Here is a 21,674-nt window from a genome sequence, read left to right as displayed (position 1 = left end):
GTCTACAAAGGTGCTATAATTAGATACTAAGAAGAAAAACCTACAAACTTTCTTAATGTGGCCTTTGCTTTTTAAAAATATCTACTGCTTAAATTAAAAAGTATATTGCATACCTGATCCATATCTAAAGTTGTTTCTATCATTTCCTGAAACTTGGAGAAATCAGAACGAAGATCAGTAAGAGGAGTCACAAAAACTGCCGACAATAATTTCTGGTGTTTTCCTAAAAGAAAGTAGTAAAACAAACAAATAAAAAGATCTCATTTTACAGAATACAAATCATAAAAATTTGACTGAGATAAACAAGCATCATTTGATCCAAAAGGTACAAATAGTACAGTAGGTCTCCAAAGTTACTATTTACTCAGGTGTTTTAATTCAAATTGTTTCGTACTCAATTTATTTTATAGAAAGAGAGATGACGTAGCACTCAAAGCTTCCCACTAATAATACATTACCTCGTCTGTAAACACAACAAGTAATACAGATGCAGAAACATGACATTAATTATGACTAAATGAATTTCATTTCTTATACATTTAATAACCCAAAGTCATTAAAATAAAACCTCTAGCTTACCTCATATTCCTAATTTCCATTAATGACAGTGTTCCAATTAACAGGTTAAATCAAGCCAAGTTTTTACACAATGGAACTGTGCTTGATGGTTATTTAAGGGTACATGATGAGGAGGCCGGGCATGATGGCTCATGCCTATAATCCCAGCACTTTGGGAGGCTGAGGTGGGCAGATCACTTGAGATCAGGAGTTTGAGACCAGCCTGGCCAACAAGGTGAAACCTCATCTCTGCTAAAAATACAAAAATTAGCCAGCCGTGGTAGCACAGGCTTATAATCCCAGCTACTCAGGAGGTTGAAGCAGGAGAACTGCTTGAACGCAAGAGGTGGAGGTTGCAGTTGGCCCAAGATCACACTACTGCCCGCCAGCCTGGGCAACAGAGCAAGATTCTATCTCAAAAAAAAAAAAAAGAGTACACGCTGGGGAATCATGTATGAAGGAGTAAGTGAAGCAATGAGTATATAGTGTGAAAAAGCAGGACTAGAGACCTGGGTAGCAATCCTGGCTCTGCTACCTACTGGCTCTGTTATCTGGAGCATGATACTTTGAGCCTCCTTTTCCCTTTTTGTGCGAAGGAATAATAACAATAGCTACCCAGAAAATAATAAATGAGATAACTATACACAATATTTGTATAGTCCTTGACACTTAATAGAAGCTGAACAACAGTTACTTTGTACTACTACTGGTATAACACAAGGATTTTTTTTTTCTAATCACCAATAAATTCCCTTAGAAGAATTCTGCAAGTGATATCTAACACACTGCATTTCACTCCAAAACAATAGTTCCCAAACTTCTCCAGAAATTGTAGCAGCTACTGAGAAAACGGTGAAAAGCTACTATGAAGTCAGCAAAATTGTTTTAAGAATTCATGTTTTATTATTAATCACAAAAGCATCTATACATATTTGGAAAATAGTACATAAATGTGAAGCACTATTTAGACAGAATATAAACAACACTTTGCCCACATAATGTCTGTTGTGCTACAATGCCTAGTTCTTTATTCCAAATTAGCTCATGCACTATTGGTAAATAAGGGAATTGTGGTAGCAAAATTCAGAGGTGGCATTGGTTTATGAATGATTTTTTTTCCAGCCCATTAATGTTTTAAAGGGATCAAGGTTAAGCTCTCACACAATTAAGAGTAAGCCTTAGCAGTGAAGACCTCAGAGTAGTTGGCTTAACAGCCACTGTACTTTCTACTCACTATGTTAAGATATGTGGGAAAGCTCAAGGGTACAAAACATTTGCCAGTGTTTTCGAAAAAGAAAAAACGAATTGAATTTCATACCATGGTTCACATTTTTAATTCTGATGAAACTAGCCTCTATTAGAAGCAAATGCCCTCAAGGACCTACATCTCAAAGGAGAAAACAAGAGCCACAGATCTAAGGCTTCAAAGAGTTGGCTAATGCTGGTGTTTGGGTGCAAATGCCAGGAAGGCCACAGTTTTTATTACAGTCTGTTATGCTTCTGTTAGAAGCGGTTTTTAAAAATTCATGTATTTTCAGGTCTGCCTCAATCCTGTTTTTTCCACAAGCTGTTATTTTTCTAGCACATGACTGAAGAAGGTTTTCCAAGAATCCATACTGCATTAAATATCGATACGAACTTCCGACCTTATGTCACCCTCAACATGTCCTCTGGCTCCTCAAGCACATGAGCCCACTTTGCTGCAGCCCTTCTCAGTTTATAAACTTCCTTATAAGTTCACCTGCTCCCTTATCCTCCAAGCTTTCACTAGCATCTTAAATTCCTTCCCTTCCTTGTAACTTGTACTAAACCGCAGTTGCCAATTTCCAACTAGACTTTGTAAAGCTACATTCTCCACTAGTGATCACAGGCTAGAAAGCCCTACACAAGCTATCCTGAGGTCTTAACCAAAAGACTCCTGGTATTCATAGTAGTATATAAACATAGAAGAAAATTCTAGTTTTATTTTCTCTAGCCTCTAGCTGAAATTCAGCATTTGCTTTCATTATTAATGTAGGCAATAAGCCATGGCAGTATTACCAATACCTGTGTCTTTGTTACCAGCCTGGCCGACAGAGCAAGATTCTGTCTCAAAAAAAAAAAAAAAAGAGCTTTTGCGTGGCAAAAGGAACAGTCAGCAGAAGAAAACAGACAACCCACAGAGTGGGAGAAAATCTTCACAATCTATACATCTGACAAAGGACTAATACCCAGAATCTACAACGAGCTCAAACAAACTAGCAAGAAAAAAAATCAACAATCTCATCAAAAAGTGGGCTAAGGACATGAATAGACAATTCTCAAGAAGATATACAAATGGCAAACAAACATAAAAAAATGCTCAACATCACTAATGATCAGAGAAATGCAAATCAAAACCACAATGTGATACCACCTTACTCCTACAAGAACGGCCATAATCAAAAAATCAAAAATAGATGTTGGTGTGGATGCAGTGAACAGGGAACACTTCTATACTTCTGGTGGGAATATAAACCAGTACAACCACTAAGGAAAACAGTGTGGAAATTCCTTAGAAGTAGAACTACCAGTTGATCCAGCAATCCCACTGCTGGGTATCTACCCAGGGGAAAAGGTATCATTATACAAAAAAGAAACTTGCACACATGTGTTTATAGCAGCACAATTCACAATTGCAAAAACGTGGAACCAACCCAAATGCCCATGAATCAAAAAGTGGATAAAGAAACTGTGGTATGTGTGTGTGTGTGTGTGTGTGTGTGTGTGTGTGTGTATACACACACACACAATGGAATATATATACACACACACACACAATGGAATACTACTCAGCCATAAAAAGGAATGGATTGGCCAGGCTCAGTGGCTCATGCCTGTAATCCCAGCATCGAGGCAGGTGGATCATGAGGTCAGGAGTTCAACACCAGCCTAGCCAACATGGTGAAACCCCATCTCTACTAAAAATACAAAAATTAGCCAGGCGTGGCATTGGGCGCCTGTAATCCCAGCTACTCAAGAAGCTGAGGCAGGAGAATGGCTCGAACCCAGGAGGCGGAGGCTGCAGTAAGCCGAGATGGCATCACTGCACTCCAGCCTGGGAAACAGAGCAAGACTCCGTCTCAAAAAAAAAAAAAAAAAAAAAATTAACACTGGTTACTCTGCTAGAGCTAAACTGGGAGTTGACTTCTTTTTACATTATTACCTTTATAATTAAAAGAAAAAATATGGGGTCAGGAGCAGTGGCTCACACCAGAATCCCTGCACTTTGGGAGGCCAAGGCAAGCGGATCACTTCAGGCCAAGAGTTTGAGGCCAGTGTGGCCAACATGGCAAAACTCAGTCTCTACTGAAAATACAAAAATTAGCTGGGCATCGTGGCATGGACCTGTAATTCCAGCTACTCGGGAGGCTAAGGCACGAGAATCATCTGAACCCAGAGACCAAGGTTGCAGTGAACCGAGACTGCACCACTGCACTCCAGCCTGGGTGCCAGAGCAAGACTCGTTTCAAAAATAAAATAAAATAAAAACTATAGGAGCTAAACAATGGGTACACACGGACATGCAGAGAGAATTAACAGATACTGGGAACTCCAAAAGGGCAGAGGCAGAGAGAGGGATGAGAATTGAAAAATTACCACCTATTGGGTACAATGTTCATGGGCAAAATAGAAGTCCAAAACTCACCATTACACAATATATCCATGGGACAAACCTGCACATATACCCCGAATCTATAAAAATAAAATAATAAGGCCGGGAGCAGTGGCTTACACCTGTAATCCTAGCACTTTGGGAGGCCAAGGCAGGCAGACTGCCTGAGCTCAGAAGTTTGAGACCAGCCTGGGCAACATGGTGAAACTCCATCTCTACTAAAAATACAAAAAACTAGCCAGGCGTGGCGGCATGTGCCTGTAGTCCCAGCTACTCGGGAGGCTGAGGCAGGACAACTGCTTGAACCCAGGAGGCAGAGGTTGCAGCAAGCTGAGATAGCGCCACTGCACTCCAGCCTGGGCAACAAAGCGAGACTCCGTCTCCAGAAAAATAAAAAACAAGACATAAATAGCCTGGCCTAGAAACCAGTTTTAGAAAATTACTCACAGAAAAAGAAAAAAAAATCAAAACACCAGAGAAGTAAACAGACCTTTAAAGTTTCTGCATAATAATTTCCTGGAATGTTAAAATAACAATAGACGTTAGCTAAATATCAATTATAACAGGTAACTGTTACTATTTAAATTGTCAAAAAGCAGGATGGCATGGTGGCTCACGCCTGTACCCACAGCACTCTGGGAGGCCGATGTGGGAGGATCACGAGGTCAGGAGTTCAAGACCAGGCTGACCAACATGGTGAAACCCCATCTCTAGTAAAAATACAAAAATCAGCTGTGCGTGGTGGCGCACACCTGTAATCCTAGCTACTAAGGAGGCTGAGGCAGGAGAAGTGCTTGAACCCTTGAACCCGGGAGGTGGAGGTTGCAGTGAGCCAAGATCATGCCACTGCACTCCAGCCTGGGAGACAGAGCAAGATTCTGTTTAAAAAAAAAAAAAAAAAAGTCAAAAAATGTCAAACATCCTCAGGAGGTTGAGGCAAGAGTATTGCTTGAGCCCAGGAGTTCATGACCAGCCTAGGTAATATAGCAAGGCCCCATCTCAAAAAAAGAAAGTAAAAAGTCAAACCATATTAGTTAAATTATGGCAACTGACAATTAGTACTATATACATTATTATCCTATCAATATTTTCTATTAGACTTTTGCATACAGCCAGTTCTGCTATATAATGCAATGTATGTATTCCTAAAAATCAGAACACTATGCAGTGTAAACCAGAGCTGTCCAGGTGTGGTGGGGCACACATGTAATCCCAGCACTTTGGGAGGTGAAGACGGGCTGATTGCTTGAGCTAAGGAGTTCCAAAGCAGCCTGGCAACGTGGAAAAACTGTCTCTACAAAAGTATAAAAATTAGGTGGGCGAAGGATCACGCCTGCAGTCCAAGCTACTTGGGAGGCTGAGGTGGGAGGATAGCTTAAGCTGGGAGGCCAAGGCTGCAGGGCTAAGACCACATCACTGCACTCTAGCCTGGGGAACACAGTGAGACCATTTCAAAAAAATAATAAAAAACACCGCTCATGAGAAAACGAGTTCAAGCCACAACTCTCAGAACCTTCATCAGTGACACGTTAAAAAAAATAAAGACAGGAACCTCATAAAAGTAGTAGCACAGTTTTATACATGTGAAATGGTTAAGAAATACATAACTATTACAATAAATAAGTCACCTTGCAAAACATCTGCGGTTTGCTTGTGGAGTGGCCTTTTTTTTTTTTTTTTCTTTTTTTTGAGAGGGAGTCTCGCTCTGTCACCGAGGCTGGAGTGCAGTGGCGCAATCTTGGCTCACTGCAAGCTTCGCCTCCCGGGTTCACGCCATTCTCCTGCCTTGGCCTCCCGAGTAGCTGGGACCACAAGTACCCACCACCACGTCCGGCTAGTTTTTTCTATTTTTTTGGTAGAGATGGGGTTTCACCGTGTTAGCCAGGAAGGTCTTGATCTCCTGACCTCGTGATCTGCCTGCCTCGGCCTCCCAAAGTGCTGGGATTACAGGTGTGAGCCACAGTGGAGTAGACTTCTAAAGGGCTGCAGCTTCTGAGTTACTGCAAAATGGTCAAAGGAATACTGTCTGAAATGGGTGGCAAAGTTGTAACACCAGATGTGAATGGGTATGGTTCATAACACATAGAGGAAAATAAGGTAGGTATTTGAAGAGCATGTGTATGTGTATCTTTTGTATATGTCTACACTGCTCAGTTCAGTTGGATGCATTTTTCTGCATTCACCTAGTGTTTCCTAGGGATTTGTGCATAAGCAAACTCAAAATTTACATTATGCTCAAATCGTTCCCTAATATACCACCCACATTGGAACAAATCTGTTTTCAAAACAAGTGTTACAGCGGAACTGACTGTGTATGATTTGGTTTAAAGACTGAAACAACCTATATCAAAACAATAATGACTACATCTGGATGGCATGATAATGATCTACAAAGAACTTATATTGCTTTTATAAACTGATGAAGATGAGATTTAAAGAACATATTTCCAACATACACAATCCAACCAAACCTTAAATAGTAGCCTTCATAGGCTAAGGGTTTTTTAAAAAGGCTAAATAAGTAACGCAGATTCTTTTTATCATCTCCCTTTCCAGAAATGTCAAATAAATCACTTTTATATTCTTATTCTCCATTTAGAAGGAAACCACACAATCAGGTAAAAAATGTGATTATTATACTAATGTACTGTGTTATTTAGGGTCAAGGGCAATGGAGATAAACACTTCTACTCTGCATGAGAAGAACAGAGAAGCTCACAGAAAAGGTGACATTTGAGTTCAATCTTGGAAAAATGAGTAGGGGTTCATCACATGGACAAGGACATTAAAGACAGGAAAACATGCATAAAAGCACAAAAGGCATGGCATGTCTGGAGACTAGCAGTACTATACTGAGACAGAAGGTGTAGGTGAGGGAGTGTGGGGGAAGCTGAACAGGGAAGCAATGGCCAAGCCACGTGAAGAAATGGGGCCGTGTCCTGAAGATTATGGGAAGCAATTAATGTGTTCTGAACTGAAGAGGTAATGTGTTCTGAACTGATGACATGATCAGATGAGCTAACAAAGACTACTACCAGTTCAATGAAGAAGATGCATAGACCATGGGGGGCGGGGGAATAGCCAATGTGAGGTACTTAAGGAGTGTATTAAACAGAAACAGATGATAACTGGGTATCAGGAAAGGGAAGGGTTACGCATCTCAGTATTGTAGCTGTTATAATAAAATTCATCAATAAAAAAATCTGAGGCTGGGAGCAGTGGCTCATGCCTATAACCTTGTACTTCAGGAGGACAAGGTGGGCAGATTGCTTGAGCCCAGGAGTTCGAGACCAGCCTGGCAACACGATGAAACCCCTACCTCTATAAAAAAATTTTTAAAGTTAGTTGGGCATGATGGTGCATGCCTGTAGTCCCAGCTATTTGGGAGACGGAGGTGAGAGGATCACTTAAGCTGAGCCCAGGAGGTCAAGGCTCCAGCACTCCAGCCTGGGTGACAGAGTGAAACCCTGTCTCAAAAAAAAAAATAAAGATACCTGGGTAAATTGTTTTAAGCACTATCAGAAATTTGCCCTAACCGTAGAATATTGCTATTTTAAGTTTTGTCCCAGCTTTTTCAGTTTTCAGAGACATAAGGAATATGGGAGACCAAGTATACCTTTTCGGAAATTAGCTATCTCTTAGTGGAGAAAGATTTTAAAAAGCCGTAATCACTCAATGTGAATCTACTTTCTAAACGGCTGCTGCCCTCTACTGTCTCTCTGAATTCATTCATTCTTTCTTTCTTTCTTTCTTTCTTTCTTTTTTTCTTTCTTCCTTTCTTTCTTTCTTTCTTTTTCAGGAATAACATTAAGCTTAGAGTTAATCAAAAACCAAAAATAATCACAAGATAGCAAGACAGCATACTCAATTAATAGCAATATATTAATATATTAAGAAAAAGAAACTTTTAAGCCATGATTTTGCTTTTAAACATAGTACCTTTGGTCTATTTTCTTGTAAAGAAACTTGGGAGACTAATTTGTAAAATTAGTCTCACTTTTTAGTTTCTCCTTGCAGTCAGTATGCTAAAGAGCTATACTGAGTTCTGCAAAATGCTACTTTTTTTTTGTTTTTTGTTTTTTTAAAAAAAAAACCTCACAGAGATCCTTTAGGGAGTTCCCAGTGACCAGGGTACACCTAAAATTCAACAAACTTCAAACATTTTGTGTAAAAGAAAAGAACACAGCTCTGAGCATAACACACAGAAAACAGATTTTCCCCCTGTAACATTTTCCAGGGGAAGCCACTTCAAATACCTGAACTGGCCATTAGCTGCAAGACCTATAATGTGAAGCATCTGACTTAGATAACATTACGATCACTCATAGGTCTATATAATTTAAATCTAACACCAGAAAAGTAGGAAATTGTTGACTTGTTGCAAACTGTCATCAAGTATATTAGACTTGGGTTCAGGGAGGTTGAGGAAGGAAGCCAAGTTACCCTCAACCCCAATCCCTGACTTCCTTAATTATCCCAGGGAGTGAGAAAGATCACCCAAGGAATGTGTAGAGCAGTACTTCTTACCTTCTAGGGGGAGAGGAGGGTAGTCACATACGTTTTTTGTTTCTTCCCTCTCTACCAGGAAAGACATATATCCGTTGGGATATCTGATGAAAGTTACAAATTCCCAGCCTGGCCAACATAATGAAACCCCGTCTCTACTAAAAATACAAAAATTAGCCAGGCGTGGTGGCACATGCCTGTTAATTCCAGGTACTTGGGAGCCTGAGGCAAGAGAATCACTTGAACCAGGAGGCAGAAGTTGCAGTGAGCCGAGATCACACCACTGCACTCCACCCTGAGCCAGAGTGAGACTCCATCTCAAAAAATAGAAAGTTACAAATCCTTTCCCCAGAAAATATACACATACACAAAATGTTGCACAAAGTTTCAGGAAGCCTCTAAGAACTCATTCAAAGAATCCCAGCTTAGCCGGGCACAATGGCTCAAATCAGTAATCCCAGCACTTTGGGAGGCCCAGGCAGGCAGATCACTTGGAAGTCAAGAGTTCAAGACCAGCCTGGCCAATGTGGTGAAACCCCCATCTCTACTAAAAATACAAAAATTAGCCAGGCGTGGTGGCACACGCCTGCAATCCCAGCTACACGGGAGGCTGAGGCACAAGAATCGCTTGAACCCAGAAGGCGGAGGTTGGAGTGAGCTGAGATCGCACCACTGCACTCCAGCCTGGGCAACAAAGTAGGACTCTGTCTCCACAAAAGAAAAAAAAAAATCCCAGCTTTTCCTGTTATTAAGTGAAATGGGAGCCAAAAATAGAACTTGATAAGGTAACGGAACACTTAAGAAAGCTAAAAACAAGGATAAAGAGAACCCATGGAACAAAAAGAAAACCAAGAATACAAAAATGTTTAACATAACCTTAGGAGAGTTTCAAGGCTGGGTGTGGTGGCTCACGCCTGTAATCCTAGCACTTTGGGAGGTCCGAGGCAGGTGGACCACAAAGTCAGGAGCTCAAGACCAGCCTGGCCAACGTAGTGAAACCCCGTCTCTACTAAAAAATACAAAAAATTAGCCAGGCATGGTGGCGGGCACCTGTAATCCTAGCTACTCGGGAGGTTGAGGCAGGAGAATCGCTTGAACCTGGGAGGTGGAGGTTGCAGTGAGCCGAGATTGTGCCACTGCACTCCACCCTGGGTGACAGAGCGAGACTCTATCTCAAAAAAAAAAAAAAAAAAAAAAAAAAGCGTTTCAAGATCAAAATTGTCAAGATCAGTGAACTTTTGTTAAAGACTATACCGAGGCTGGGCGTGGTGGCTCACACCTGTAATCCCAGCACTTTGGGAGGCAGAGGTGTGTGGATCACCTCAGGTCGGGAGTTCGAGACCAGCCTGACCAACATGGAGAAAACCCATCTCTACTAAAAATACAAAATTAGTGAGGCGTGGTGGCAGGTGCCTGTAATCCAGCTACCTGGGAGGCTGAGGCAGGAGAATCGCTTGAACCTGGGAGGCATAGGTTGCGGTGAGCGGAGATCACGCCATTGCACTCCAGCCTGGGCAACAAGAGCAAAACTCTGTCTCAAAAAAACAAAAAAACAAAAAAAAAAAGAAAGAAAGAAAAAAGCGGGGGCACTATACCACATTCACTGGACTTAGCAAAAAATAAAGGTCACCTCAGTACTGTGGTCAGGGCTGGTAACCAGATGAATGAATGGAAGATGGGAAGTGCAGGCTTTCAGAAACCCATTTGGGAATGGAAAGAGCGAGAGAGAGATATATTAATAGATGGTACTGGAAGAGGACCCAGGAACAAGGGTGCTTTTTTTAAAAATAGATGTATGCACCTAAAAATACGCAGTGGTAAAGAGCCAGTAAAGAATAAAAGCAAGTAGAAAGTAAGAAGTGCAGTTGGGATGATGGGGGAAAAAAATTACTGAGTTCCTAACTTAACGCCAATACTCCCTCTTGAAAATAAAAAGGATATTATTTACTATGTGATGGTAAAGATATATGAGAAAAAAAAATGATCAAACAGTTGATTTAAATGGTGAGAGTGAATTGTTTAGAGAGCCTATCTCCATAATTGTACCCTGATTCCATCCCTAATACTGGTCAATCACCTTCTGTTTCTACCTGGTCCTACTGGAATAAAACAAGAGGTTATGGAATCAGAAAAGCACAGCAGTGGAAGACACTCATTCACAGAACGGAGAAATAGAGGCACAAGGGGGATACATGGCTGCCTACACCACACTAAAAGAGTATGAAAACAGCAAAGTATAAAGACTCATTTTCTTTTTTTTTGAAACGGAGAGTTTCGCTCTTGCTGTCCAGGCTGGAGCGCAACGGTACAATCTCTGCTCAATGCAACCTCCGCCTCCCGGGTTCAGGCAATTCTCCTGCCTCAGCCTCCCGAATAAGTGGGATTACAGGCACATGCCACCACGCCCCACTAATTTTGTATTTTTAGTACAAATAGGGTTTCTCCATATTGGTCAGGCTGGTCTCGAATGCCCGACCTCAGGTGATCTGCGCGTCTCGGCCTCCCAAAGTGCTGGGATTACAGGCGTGAGCCACCGTGCCCAGCCAGTAAAGACTTATTTTTTTTTTTTTTTTGTTGCCCAAGCTGGAGCGCAGTAGTGTGATCTCAGCTCACTGCAACCTCCACCTCCCGGGTTCAAGTGATTCTCCTGCCTCAGCCACCTGAGAAGCTGGGACTACAGGCGCAAGCCACCACGTCAGCTAAGTTTTTGTATTTTTAGTAGAGACAGGGTTTCACTGTGTTAGCCAGTATGGTCTTGATCTCCTAACCTCATGATCCGCCTGCCTCGGCCTCCCAAAGTGCTGGGATTACAAGCGTGCCCGGCCAAGTCTCATTTTCTTTAATTCTGCTTTGGTGGAAGTAAATGCAGGTGCTCTAAGTTTTATCAGTCTAAAGAGAAGCTTTGACTACACTAGGAATACTTTTTATAACATACGTACTTTGAGAAAATAAGCACTTAGCTACCTCTTGCACTAGATAAAGGAAAAGGTTTCTATAAAATTGAAATCTATACTTATTTTATATCTTGTCACCATAAAATTGTACTTCTTTAAGTCTGTCTACAAAGGAACAACAAAGCTTCCCCATAATATCAAAAGGTATGTTTTAATAGTTCTAGGCGATCATGATTAAGTAAAATTTTAAGATGCTTTATGTTAAAAAAATTTTTTTAAATTACTTTGGACCCCACATTGCCTAAAATTTTTTTTAAAAAGTAAAAAAAGCTTTATGTATTAGACATAACAATTACTAAAATTACTGGAGAAACATGGTTAAAGTTTAAAACTGTGCTTATTAGAGCAAGGTGATTTTATCTACCAATAATATTGTATTAGTATGTGTCTTTGCTCACTTTACTCTGGTAACTTCACTTTGAATTCAACTGTTAGAGACCACCAAGACCCTCTATCTTAACTCTCTCACACAGGTGTCCTATGTGAGTTAATTCCAACAATTCTATTATTAGCCTGTACTGTTTTGTTAAAGTTCCTGCATGGCAATGACCCCTGATCAAGGCATGAAAAATACTGATTGAATGGTGTTGTTTTGTATTTGTGGGTCGGGGGATATTTAGGTGGTTTATTATCAGCATTGTTTAATGTGACTGATGAGTTGCACTTGGTCTCAATGAGGCTCTTCCTCTGACTTCCACTGAAGAGGCTAGAAAACAGGAACATGTCCACTTGACAAGAAAAATATTAAAAAGCCCAGTGAAGACTCTATTTTGGGCTCCAAGGTTCCAAGGTGTCCTGTGCACACATCCTGCTCTGAGAGAGAAAATGCACCCTACCGCAGACTTTACACAACAAAGGACAACTGGAACTTGCACTGGAACTCTCTGGATGACTTGCTATGACAGCCTTTGTGATGCATATCCTTACTATAATCCTGCTACTGGATTGTATCCTTCTCCTGTAATAAACTGTAGATGCATAACCATCGCCATTCTAGGCCCTGTGTGAGTATTCTTTGGCAATCAAACCCTTTTTCACTGCCTCTGTCAGTGCAATAGGCCATAATCACAAACCAGTAACTCTAACATTCATTTCCAAAAGGCAAAAATTTCTAAGCTGTCTCATGTCTCTTGGCGTCTGCCATGAAGCTAAGAGTCAATACAAACCTGTTATTAGAAGTCTGAACATGGCCAGGCTCTGTGGCTCACACCTGTACTCCCAGCACTTTGGGAGGCCGAGGCAGGTGGATCACCTGAGATTGGGAGTTCCAGACCAACCTGGCCAACATGGTAAAACTGAAAGTACAAAAATTAGCCGGGCATGGTGGCACATGCCTGTAATCCCAGCCACTCAGGAAGCTGAGGCAGGAGAATTGCTTGAACCCGGGAGGCAGAGGTTGCAGTGAGCCGAGATTGTGCCACTGCACTCTAGCCTTGGCAACAGAGTGAGACTCTTTCTCAAAAAAAAAAAGAAAAAGAAAAAAAAGAAATCTGAATGTGTCCTAACAGTGAGTCACCACCACCAACTTTATGAGGACAGCACATTGCCAAGTATATATTGAATGAATTGAAGGAAAACAAAAAACAAAATCATTTGTTACCTTCATGTTTTTCCAGAGCCTGTATAACATTAGGTAGTTGATTTATACCCTGATAGAGTCGGTAACAATCTTGTAAGTTTGCTGCTTGTCTTTGAAACTTCTTGGCAAGTCGGTTAAGATCTGGGAATCGACGAAGTAAATCTTCTTGTAAAGTCTGCCTCAATTCTGCATCTTCTACAAAAGCTTCCACTAAATTCAATCTGAAATAAATTAACTTGAATTAATCTAAAATAGTATAAAATTAAAATTTGTCAACTAAGCATATAAGTCTCAACTAAATGAGCTCAGAATTCCATTTAAGAAGCTTGCATCTGCTGGGCGTGGTGGCTCACACCTGTAATCCCAGCACTTTGAGAGGCCGAGGCAGGCAGATCACCTGAGGTCGGGTGTTCGAGACTAGCCTGACCAACATGGAGAAACCCCGTCTGCACAAAAAACACAAAATTAGCCGGGCATGGTGGCTCATGCCTGTAATCCCAGCTACTCGGGACGCTGAGGCAGGAGAATCGCTTGAACCCAGGAGGCAGAGGTTGTGGTGCACTGAGATCGTGCCGTTGCACTCCAGCCTGGGCAACAAGAGCAAGACTCCGTCTCAAAAAAAAAAAAAAAAGCAGCTTGAATCTAGGCTAGGTGCAGTGGCTCATGCCTATAATCCCAGCACTTTGGGAAGCCGACGTGGGCAGATCTTAAGGTCAGGAGTTTCAGACCAGCCTGGCCAGCATGGTGAAATCCCATGCTAAAAATACAAAAAATACAAAAAAATTAGCTGGGCATGGTGGCGCGCGCCTGTAATCCCGGCTACTCGGGAGGCTGAGGCAGAAGAATTGCCTGAATCCAGGAGGCAGAGGTTGCAGTGAGCCGATAGCGCCACTGTACTCCAGCCTGGGCGACAGAGCGAGACTCCGTCTCAAACAAAAAAAAAAAAAGAAAGAAAGAAAGAAAGAAAGAAAGAAGCTCGAATCCTGAATCTATTCTGAAACGTTAGCTTTTTTAGAAGGGGGGAAGCTCTGTAAGACTGTGAGGCAAACATTTCCTGATTAGCTAAGAGTCAAATTAATGTTTAATTAAGCAGTATCATAAGACACTGACATATACCCAATTTTGTTTGACTTTCATCAAACAGACATGCCTTAAATAGGAGAAAGAATTTCATTACTGGGACATTGTTACAGACACTGTTGCACATGTAAATAGTGATGTTTAATGAAACAGAATTACAGTTCAAGAACGTTGCCAAATCCAATACTTAGTGTATCTCTTATACCTTTTTAGAATGCTTTCTAAAATTATCTCTTGGCAGTACAAAGCCAAAAACTGTTAATTAAAAAACTAAAATAATTTTACTGCTTCCCAAAGTCAATAAAATCTCAGCTTGTTTCAAGAACGATAGAATATGTAGTTCATATTGCTTCTGTAAGTTATTGGAAATCAGTGAGTTTTCATTTTTTTCAGTGCAACCACAGCAAGAAATGTCTTTACATCACAATACAGCACATACATACATAGATCTATGATTAAAATAGGTTTCACAAATCAATACTTACTTGATTTGTGATACACTCTATTTTCTTTTTTTTTTTTTTTTTGAAACAGAGTCTTGCTCTGTCACCCAGGCTGGAGTGCAGTGGTGCAATCTCGGCTCACTGCAACCTCCAGCTCCCGGGTTCAAGTGATTCTCGTGCCTCAGCCTCCTGAGTAGCTGGGACTAGAGGCACATGCCACCACACCCCGCTAATTTTTTGTATTATTAGTAGAGACGGGGTTTCACCATGTTAGAGCCAGGAAGGTCTCGATCTCCTGACTTCGTGACCTGCCAGCCTCGCCTCCCAAAGTGCTGGGATTACAGGCGTGAGCCCACTCTGCTATTTTCTATTGTATTTAATTCTTCAAAAATGCTCTTTGTACTACTGGGTCACACCTTGCAGTTTGAAAAACAATGTTGGAGATGTTACTAAAGTAATAGCTGAAAGGTAAATTATAGAAGCTGAAAGGTAAACAAACAATCGAAGGTGGGAAAATGTTCCTACATATTTTACACAGCTCTAAGTACAGTTTTAGAGAAGCTTTTCTGGAGGCCATAGGCATTACAGGTGTAAGGTTCGGAATGCTATCAGATGAGCAACCATCTTCCTTATGTTTATAAACGATGTGACAGTAAACTAAACCTCAAATTACACAGGTATAGAAAGGAAACAAATCTGCTTTCTAAATTGAGTAGCTGGGACTACAGGTGCCTGCCACCACACCCGGCTAATTTTTTTGTATTTTTAGTAGAGACGGGGTTTCACCGTGTTAGCCAGGATGGTCTGGATCTCCTGACCTCGGGATCTGCCCGCCTGGGCCTCCCAAAGTGCTGGGATTACAGGCATGAGCCACCGTGCCCAGCCCTAAATTTCGTAACTATTTACTGACAACACCAGCATTTACAATTCCTGTGTTACCAAAATGTTTATCAACCATGTTACATGAGGAAAAACATGTTATCTCCAGAGTAAACACAAAATGGCCATATATAAAAACACATTTAAAGCATAATTACTCAATCTTGGCAACACTGCCATTTTAGGCTACGTAATTTTTTGTTGTAAGGGGCTGTTCCATGCTTAACAGCATCCCTGGATTCTACCCACTCACTATACACTCTCTTCCTCAGCATGACAACCAAAAATGTCTCTAGACACTGCTGAATGTCCCCTGGAGGGAAAAACTGCCCCAGGTTGAGACTGCTGGCTTAAAGGAACTTGAATTAAAATTCAGTTTTTAAGAGAAAAGTAACCTAAACCACGTCCAGCTAATGTCTAGGCAGCTAACAACAGATACATGTTTTTTATGGAAAATGCCAAATTAGTGGGAAAACAATTTGCTGCCGTTTATAGCCCCATCAATGGGGCTAAAAACAAACATCAAGATTAATTAGGATGCCTACTGCTCCAGAAAAGATTTTTGTGGCATACAACTCTACATTTCAAAAAAGAAACAATGGATGTAGTCAAATTACACAATCCAATAAAGCAAATTTTTGGGGCTTTCCTAGCTAAGCATTGGGCTTCACCAAGTCTGGTCCAAGGATCACCAGCATCAAAATCACTTGGAGGTAGATAATACAAAATCCCTGGGAGTGGGGCCCAGCTGTGAAATCCCATGCAATTATTATGCACACAGCTTGATTCTTATGCTCACAGAAATTTGAATCCTAGCCATCACAGAAATTTCTTAGTTATCTTAATAAAGCAGGGAGGCCAGGTGCGGTGGCTCACGCCGGTAACCCCAGCACTTTGAGAGGCCAAGGAGGGCGGATCACGAGGTCAAGAGATCGAGACCATCCTGGCCAACCAACATGGTGAAGTCCTATCTTTACTAAAAATACAAAAATTAGCTGGGCGTAGTGGCGCACACCTGTAGTCTCAGCTACTCTGGAGGCTGAGGCAGGAGAATCACTTGCCCTGGGAGGCACAGATTGCAGTGAGCAAGATTGCGCCACTGCACTCCAGCCCAGGCAAAAGAGTGAGGTTCCCTACTTAGCTGGGCGTGGTGGCGGGTGCCTGTAGTCCCAGCTACTCGGGAGGCTGAGGGAGGAGAATGGCGTCAACTCAGGAGGCGGAGCTTGCAGTGAGCCGAGACTGCGCCACTGCACTCCAGCTTGGACGACAGAGTGAGACTCCGTCTCAAAAAATAAATAAAAAATAAATAAATAAATAAATAAAAATAAAGCAGCAAAGGAAGTATAAAGGGGCAAGAAAAGAATGACAAAGTCTACTGCTGGCTGACCTATACCCTCACTTTTCCTTTTCTCTTCTTTCCATAAAACTGCCATATCCTTTGGGCGACTCTGAGGTCAATAGTAAAAAACATCACAGAGAATATATTTCTGATAATCTTATGGCCAGGCACGGTGGCTCAAACCTGTAATCCCAGCACTTTGGGAGGCCGAGGCGGGCAGATCACGAGGTCAGGAGATTGAGACCATCCTGGCTGACAGGGTGAAACCCCGTCTCTACTAAAAATACAAAAACAAAATTAGCCGGGTGTGGTGGCAGGTGCCTGTCGTCCCAGTTACTCGGGAGGCTGAGGCAGGAGAATGGTGTGAACCTGGGAGGCGAAGCTTAGAGTGAGCTGAGATCACACCCCTGCACTGCAGCCTGGGCAACAGAGTGAGGCTCCGTCTGAAAAAAGTTTAAAGCTGGGTGCGGTGGCTCATGCCTATAATCCCAGCACTTTGGGAGGCCAAGGCGGGCGGATCACGAAGTCAGGAGATAGAGACCATCCTGGCTAACATGGTGAAACCCCGTCTCTACTAAAAATACAAAAAAAAAAAAAAAATTAGCCGGGCGTGGTGGCGGGCGCCTGTAGTCCCAGCTACTTGGGAGGCTGAGGCAGGAGAATGGCGTGAACCTGGGAGGCGGACCTTGCAGTGAGCCAAGATCATGCCACTGCACTCCAGCCTGGGCAACTGAGCAAGACTCCGTCTCAAAAAAAAAAAAAAAATAATAATAATCTTATGCTTCTTCCCTGTTCCCAGTATTCTATCACTGTTTCCTCTCAAACTGACCAGAAAATAAATCATAAGTAATCAACAGAGTTGAAGAGCCCACAAGCACACATATCCTTTCCTCTCCTTGGTGGAAGAGGTGGCTGTGCATCCCTACCTGTGAACTGAAAGGAGTCTGTGCAGTGTCAGCCAATTTTGTACCTCTGAAAAACTGATTTTCTATTGAATTTTATACTATATGATGTCTTACCTATTCAAGAGAAATTATCAGAAATAAAAAATTTATAAATAGATACATAGTGAAATGAAAAAAAAACTATAAATACTGTTGGGAAGGAATACAAATTGTATTCCTAATACGATCCCATATTGTTTTTAAGTGTTATCTATGTTTTTAAAAATGTATATATCTGTATACATAAAGGAAAAAAACCCTGGAAGGGTAAGAACACAAACTAAACTGTTAACACTGATTACCACCATAGACTAGGACTGGAGGTAAAGTAGAAGTAGGGGTGTTTACCTTCTTAATTTATTTTTTAAAAACATGACGTGACCCTGCAGTGCTTTTCAAATAAAAAGTTAAATTATTTTTAAAAACCACAAATTATGAGATATAGCAATGATAAAACATAAATGAGAAGCCATAAATGCACACTTTTGTTGTACTTTTACAAATTGTTTGCCAACAAATTTTAAAACAGCTTTCTCTCAAGCAGCAACAGTAACGCTTCCTATTTGCTCTTCATATCCCTTTCACATCTTACAAAGGATAAACCAAGAATAAAGCAAACTTGGTAAGAGAGAACCAATACGGTTTTGTTGTAAAGAACAAACAAGGTGGATAGATGGACTACTGCTAAGTGCTGTAGAGTAAGAGCAGAACACTCAAAAATCAAAACATCTCTTTCCTGTTTTCTTTTTTTTTTTTGAGACGAAGTTGTGCTCTTGTTGCCAAGGCTGGAGTGCAATGGCTCTGGTCTTGACTCCTGACCTCGGGTGATCCGCTGTCCTCAGCCTCCCAAAGTGCTGGGATTACAGGCGTGAGCCACCGCGCCCAGCAAAACATCTCTTTCCTTTTTGTCTTATTTCTCCAAAGCCCATGAAGAGAGCTGACACCTCTAGTTCATCCTTATTGGTTTTAAAAGATACTTAAACAGGCTGGGCACGGTGGCTCTCGCCTGTAATCCCAGCACTTTGGAAGGACGAGGCAGGCGGATCGCACAGTCAGGAGTTTGACACCAGCCTGACCAACATGGTGAAACACCGTCTCTACTAAAAATACAAAACTTAGGCCAGGCACCGTGGCTCACACCTGTAATCCTAGCACTTTGGGAGGCCAAGCGGGTGGATCACCTGAGGTCAGGAGTTCGAGACCAGCCTGGCCAACATGGCAAAACCCTGTCTCTACTAAAAATACAAAAATTAGCCAGACGTGGTGGGACACGCCTGTAATCCCAGCTACTCGGGAGGCTGAGGAAGGAGAATCGCTTAATCACTTGAAACCGGGAGGTGGAGATTGCAGTGAGCTGAGATCACACCACTACACTCCAGCCTGCAAGATGGGAGCAAGATTCCATCTCAAAAAAAAAAAAAAAAAAAAAAAAAACTAGCGGGGAATGGTAGCCCACACCTGTAATCCCAGCTACTCGGGAGGCTGAAGCAGGAGAATTGCTTGAATGAACCCGGGAGATGGAGGATGCAGTGAGCCAAGATTGCGCCACTACACTCGACAGAGCAAGACTCTGTCTCAAAAAAAAAAAAAAAAAAAAAAGAGATACTCAAACCACTTCCAAATGATCGGAATGCCTTATCTAGATCAAATCTTAATTAATTTTTCCATATCAACGGACATATTCTCTCCAAACTGGATTTCACATACGGCATATCAAACATAATTTTCAGAAAATTCAGAAACAACCATCAGGCTTCTTTACTTCCTAAGCCCCCCAATTTAAACCCAAATAACAATTGCAATATTCAAAAGAATAAAATGTCAACCTTTCATTAATTTCCCAAAAATTAACTTTAATAAAAATGAAATTTAAGTTATTTCACAATTTTCACCTATAAAGTAGCATTAAGGACTGGGTGCAGTGGCTCACACCTGTAATCCCAGCACTTTGGGAGGCCAAGGCAGGCAGATCACCTGAGGTCAGGAGTTCAAGACCAACCTGGCCAACATGGCAAAACCCCATCTCTACTAAAAATACAAAAATTAGCTGGGCATGGTGGCGGGTGCCTGTAATCCTAGCTACTTGGGAGGCTGAGGCTGGACAATCATTTGAACCTGGGAGGCAGAGGCTGCAGTGGGCCAAAATGGCGCCATCGCACTCCAGCCTAGCTGACAAGAGCAAAACTCCGTCTCAAAAAAGAAAAAGGGAGGGATGATGTAACATTAAGAAAGAAGTAATGGACCAGGCGCAGTGGCTCACGCCTGTAATCCCAACACTTTGCGAGGCCAAGGCAGGCGGATCACGAGGTCAGGAGATTGAGACCATACTGGCTAACATGGTGAAACCCCATCTCTACTAAAAAATACAGAAAATTAGCTGGGCGTGGTGGTGGGCGCCTGTAGTCCCAGCTACTTGGGAGGCTGAAGCAGGAGAATGGAGTGAACCCGGGAGGCGGAGCTTGCAGTGAGCGGAGACTGTACCACTGCACTCCAGCCTGGGTGACAGAGCGAGATTCCGTCTCAAAAAAAAAAAAAGAAAGAAGTAAAATGGCAAAGAAACGACAAACTTCCAAAAAACAAAGCACAAAGCAACATACACACAGCCCAGCTCCCTCAGCCTTTGGTCCAGATATCATTAAGGGCCTAATAAATTGCTAGTTTCACAAGTCTATTCAACATATGATTTCAGTAATAGTTACAGTTTCAGTTTATGTTTCTGGCTAAAAGAAGCTTAAAGAAAAAAACAACTACTCTGCTGTTTCCGTGACAATGCTAATTTAAAAATCACAATTTTAGAAGTACCACAGTTATTGTTGGCATAACATAGTATACCTATCAATCCTATTCAATAAAATGACTCAGCTGTATGCAATTCTGAGAGTCAACATGCGAATTAATATTGTATTAAATTGCATACAGCTGAGTCATTTTGGGGATCAGTTAACCCCTAAAATTCCGACAGAATTAATCAAATTCTTGGGTTTTTTTTTTTTTTTTTTTTTTTTTGAGACAGAGTCTCACTCTGTCGCCCAGGCTGGAGTGCAGTGGCGCAACCTCAGCTCACTGCAACCTCTGCCTCCCAGGTTCAAGCAATTCTCCTGCCTCAGCCTCCCAAGTAACTGGGACCACAGGTGCACGCCACCACATGCAGCTAATTTTTTATATTTTACTAGGACGGGGTTTCACCATGTTGCCCAGGCTGGTCTCGAACTCCTGAGCTCACACCTGTAATCCCAGCACTTTGGGAGGCTGGGGCAGGCCAAGGCAATCCGGCCGCCTTGGCCTCCCAAAGTGCTGGGGTTACAGCCACTGCGCCTGGCCAAATTCTAGGTATTTTAAAATCAACATTCTGTCCCCTCTTTAACCCTACCATTTCTAGGCTTTCATTTTAAGAGCTGACTAGAATTAGCTGGGCATGGTGGCTCACGCCTGTAATCCCAGCACTTTGGGAGGCTGAGGCAGGTGGATGGCTTGAGCCCAGGAGTTCAGGAACAGCCTAGAAAACATGACAAAATCCTGTCTCTACCAAAAATACAAAAACTAGCTAGTCTTATAACTCAGTCTCTAGATAGATACATAGATAGATAGATAGGTAGGTAGGTAGGTTTTTTTCAAAAGTGCTGACTGGAATTGCCTGACAGCGTATTTAAAAGGCTGACAGCAAATATGGTTCCTAAAGAACTGTAATTACAAGTTTATAATTCTTTTTTTCATCTGTCCTACATATGGATTAATGAAGTCAAAACCACCCATTTGAT

General features: G+C 41.8%; 1 protein-coding gene across 2 annotated transcripts in view; it reads right to left on the bottom strand.

Moving 5' to 3' along the window:
- The window catches only part of MSH2 (mutS homolog 2), an 82,764-nt gene that overhangs the window by 42,125 nt on the left and 18,965 nt on the right, over nucleotides 1–21,674 (bottom strand). For both annotated transcript variants that reach the window (XM_003262357.3, XM_030826969.1), the window contains 2 exons: nucleotides 13,253–13,452; nucleotides 114–223 (listed from right to left, as the gene is read on the bottom strand). In XM_003262357.3, the coding sequence (XP_003262405.1) occupies nucleotides 114–223; nucleotides 13,253–13,452 (310 nt within the window). The remainder of the gene's footprint in view (nucleotides 1–113; nucleotides 224–13,252; nucleotides 13,453–21,674) is intronic.

The sequence above is a fragment of the Nomascus leucogenys genome, chromosome 14 (assembly GCF_006542625.1).
Source record: "Nomascus leucogenys isolate Asia chromosome 14, Asia_NLE_v1, whole genome shotgun sequence".
In the NCBI taxonomy this organism is placed as follows: Eukaryota; Metazoa; Chordata; class Mammalia; order Primates; family Hylobatidae; genus Nomascus; species Nomascus leucogenys.
This window is presented reverse-complemented; position numbering and strand designations above follow the sequence as displayed.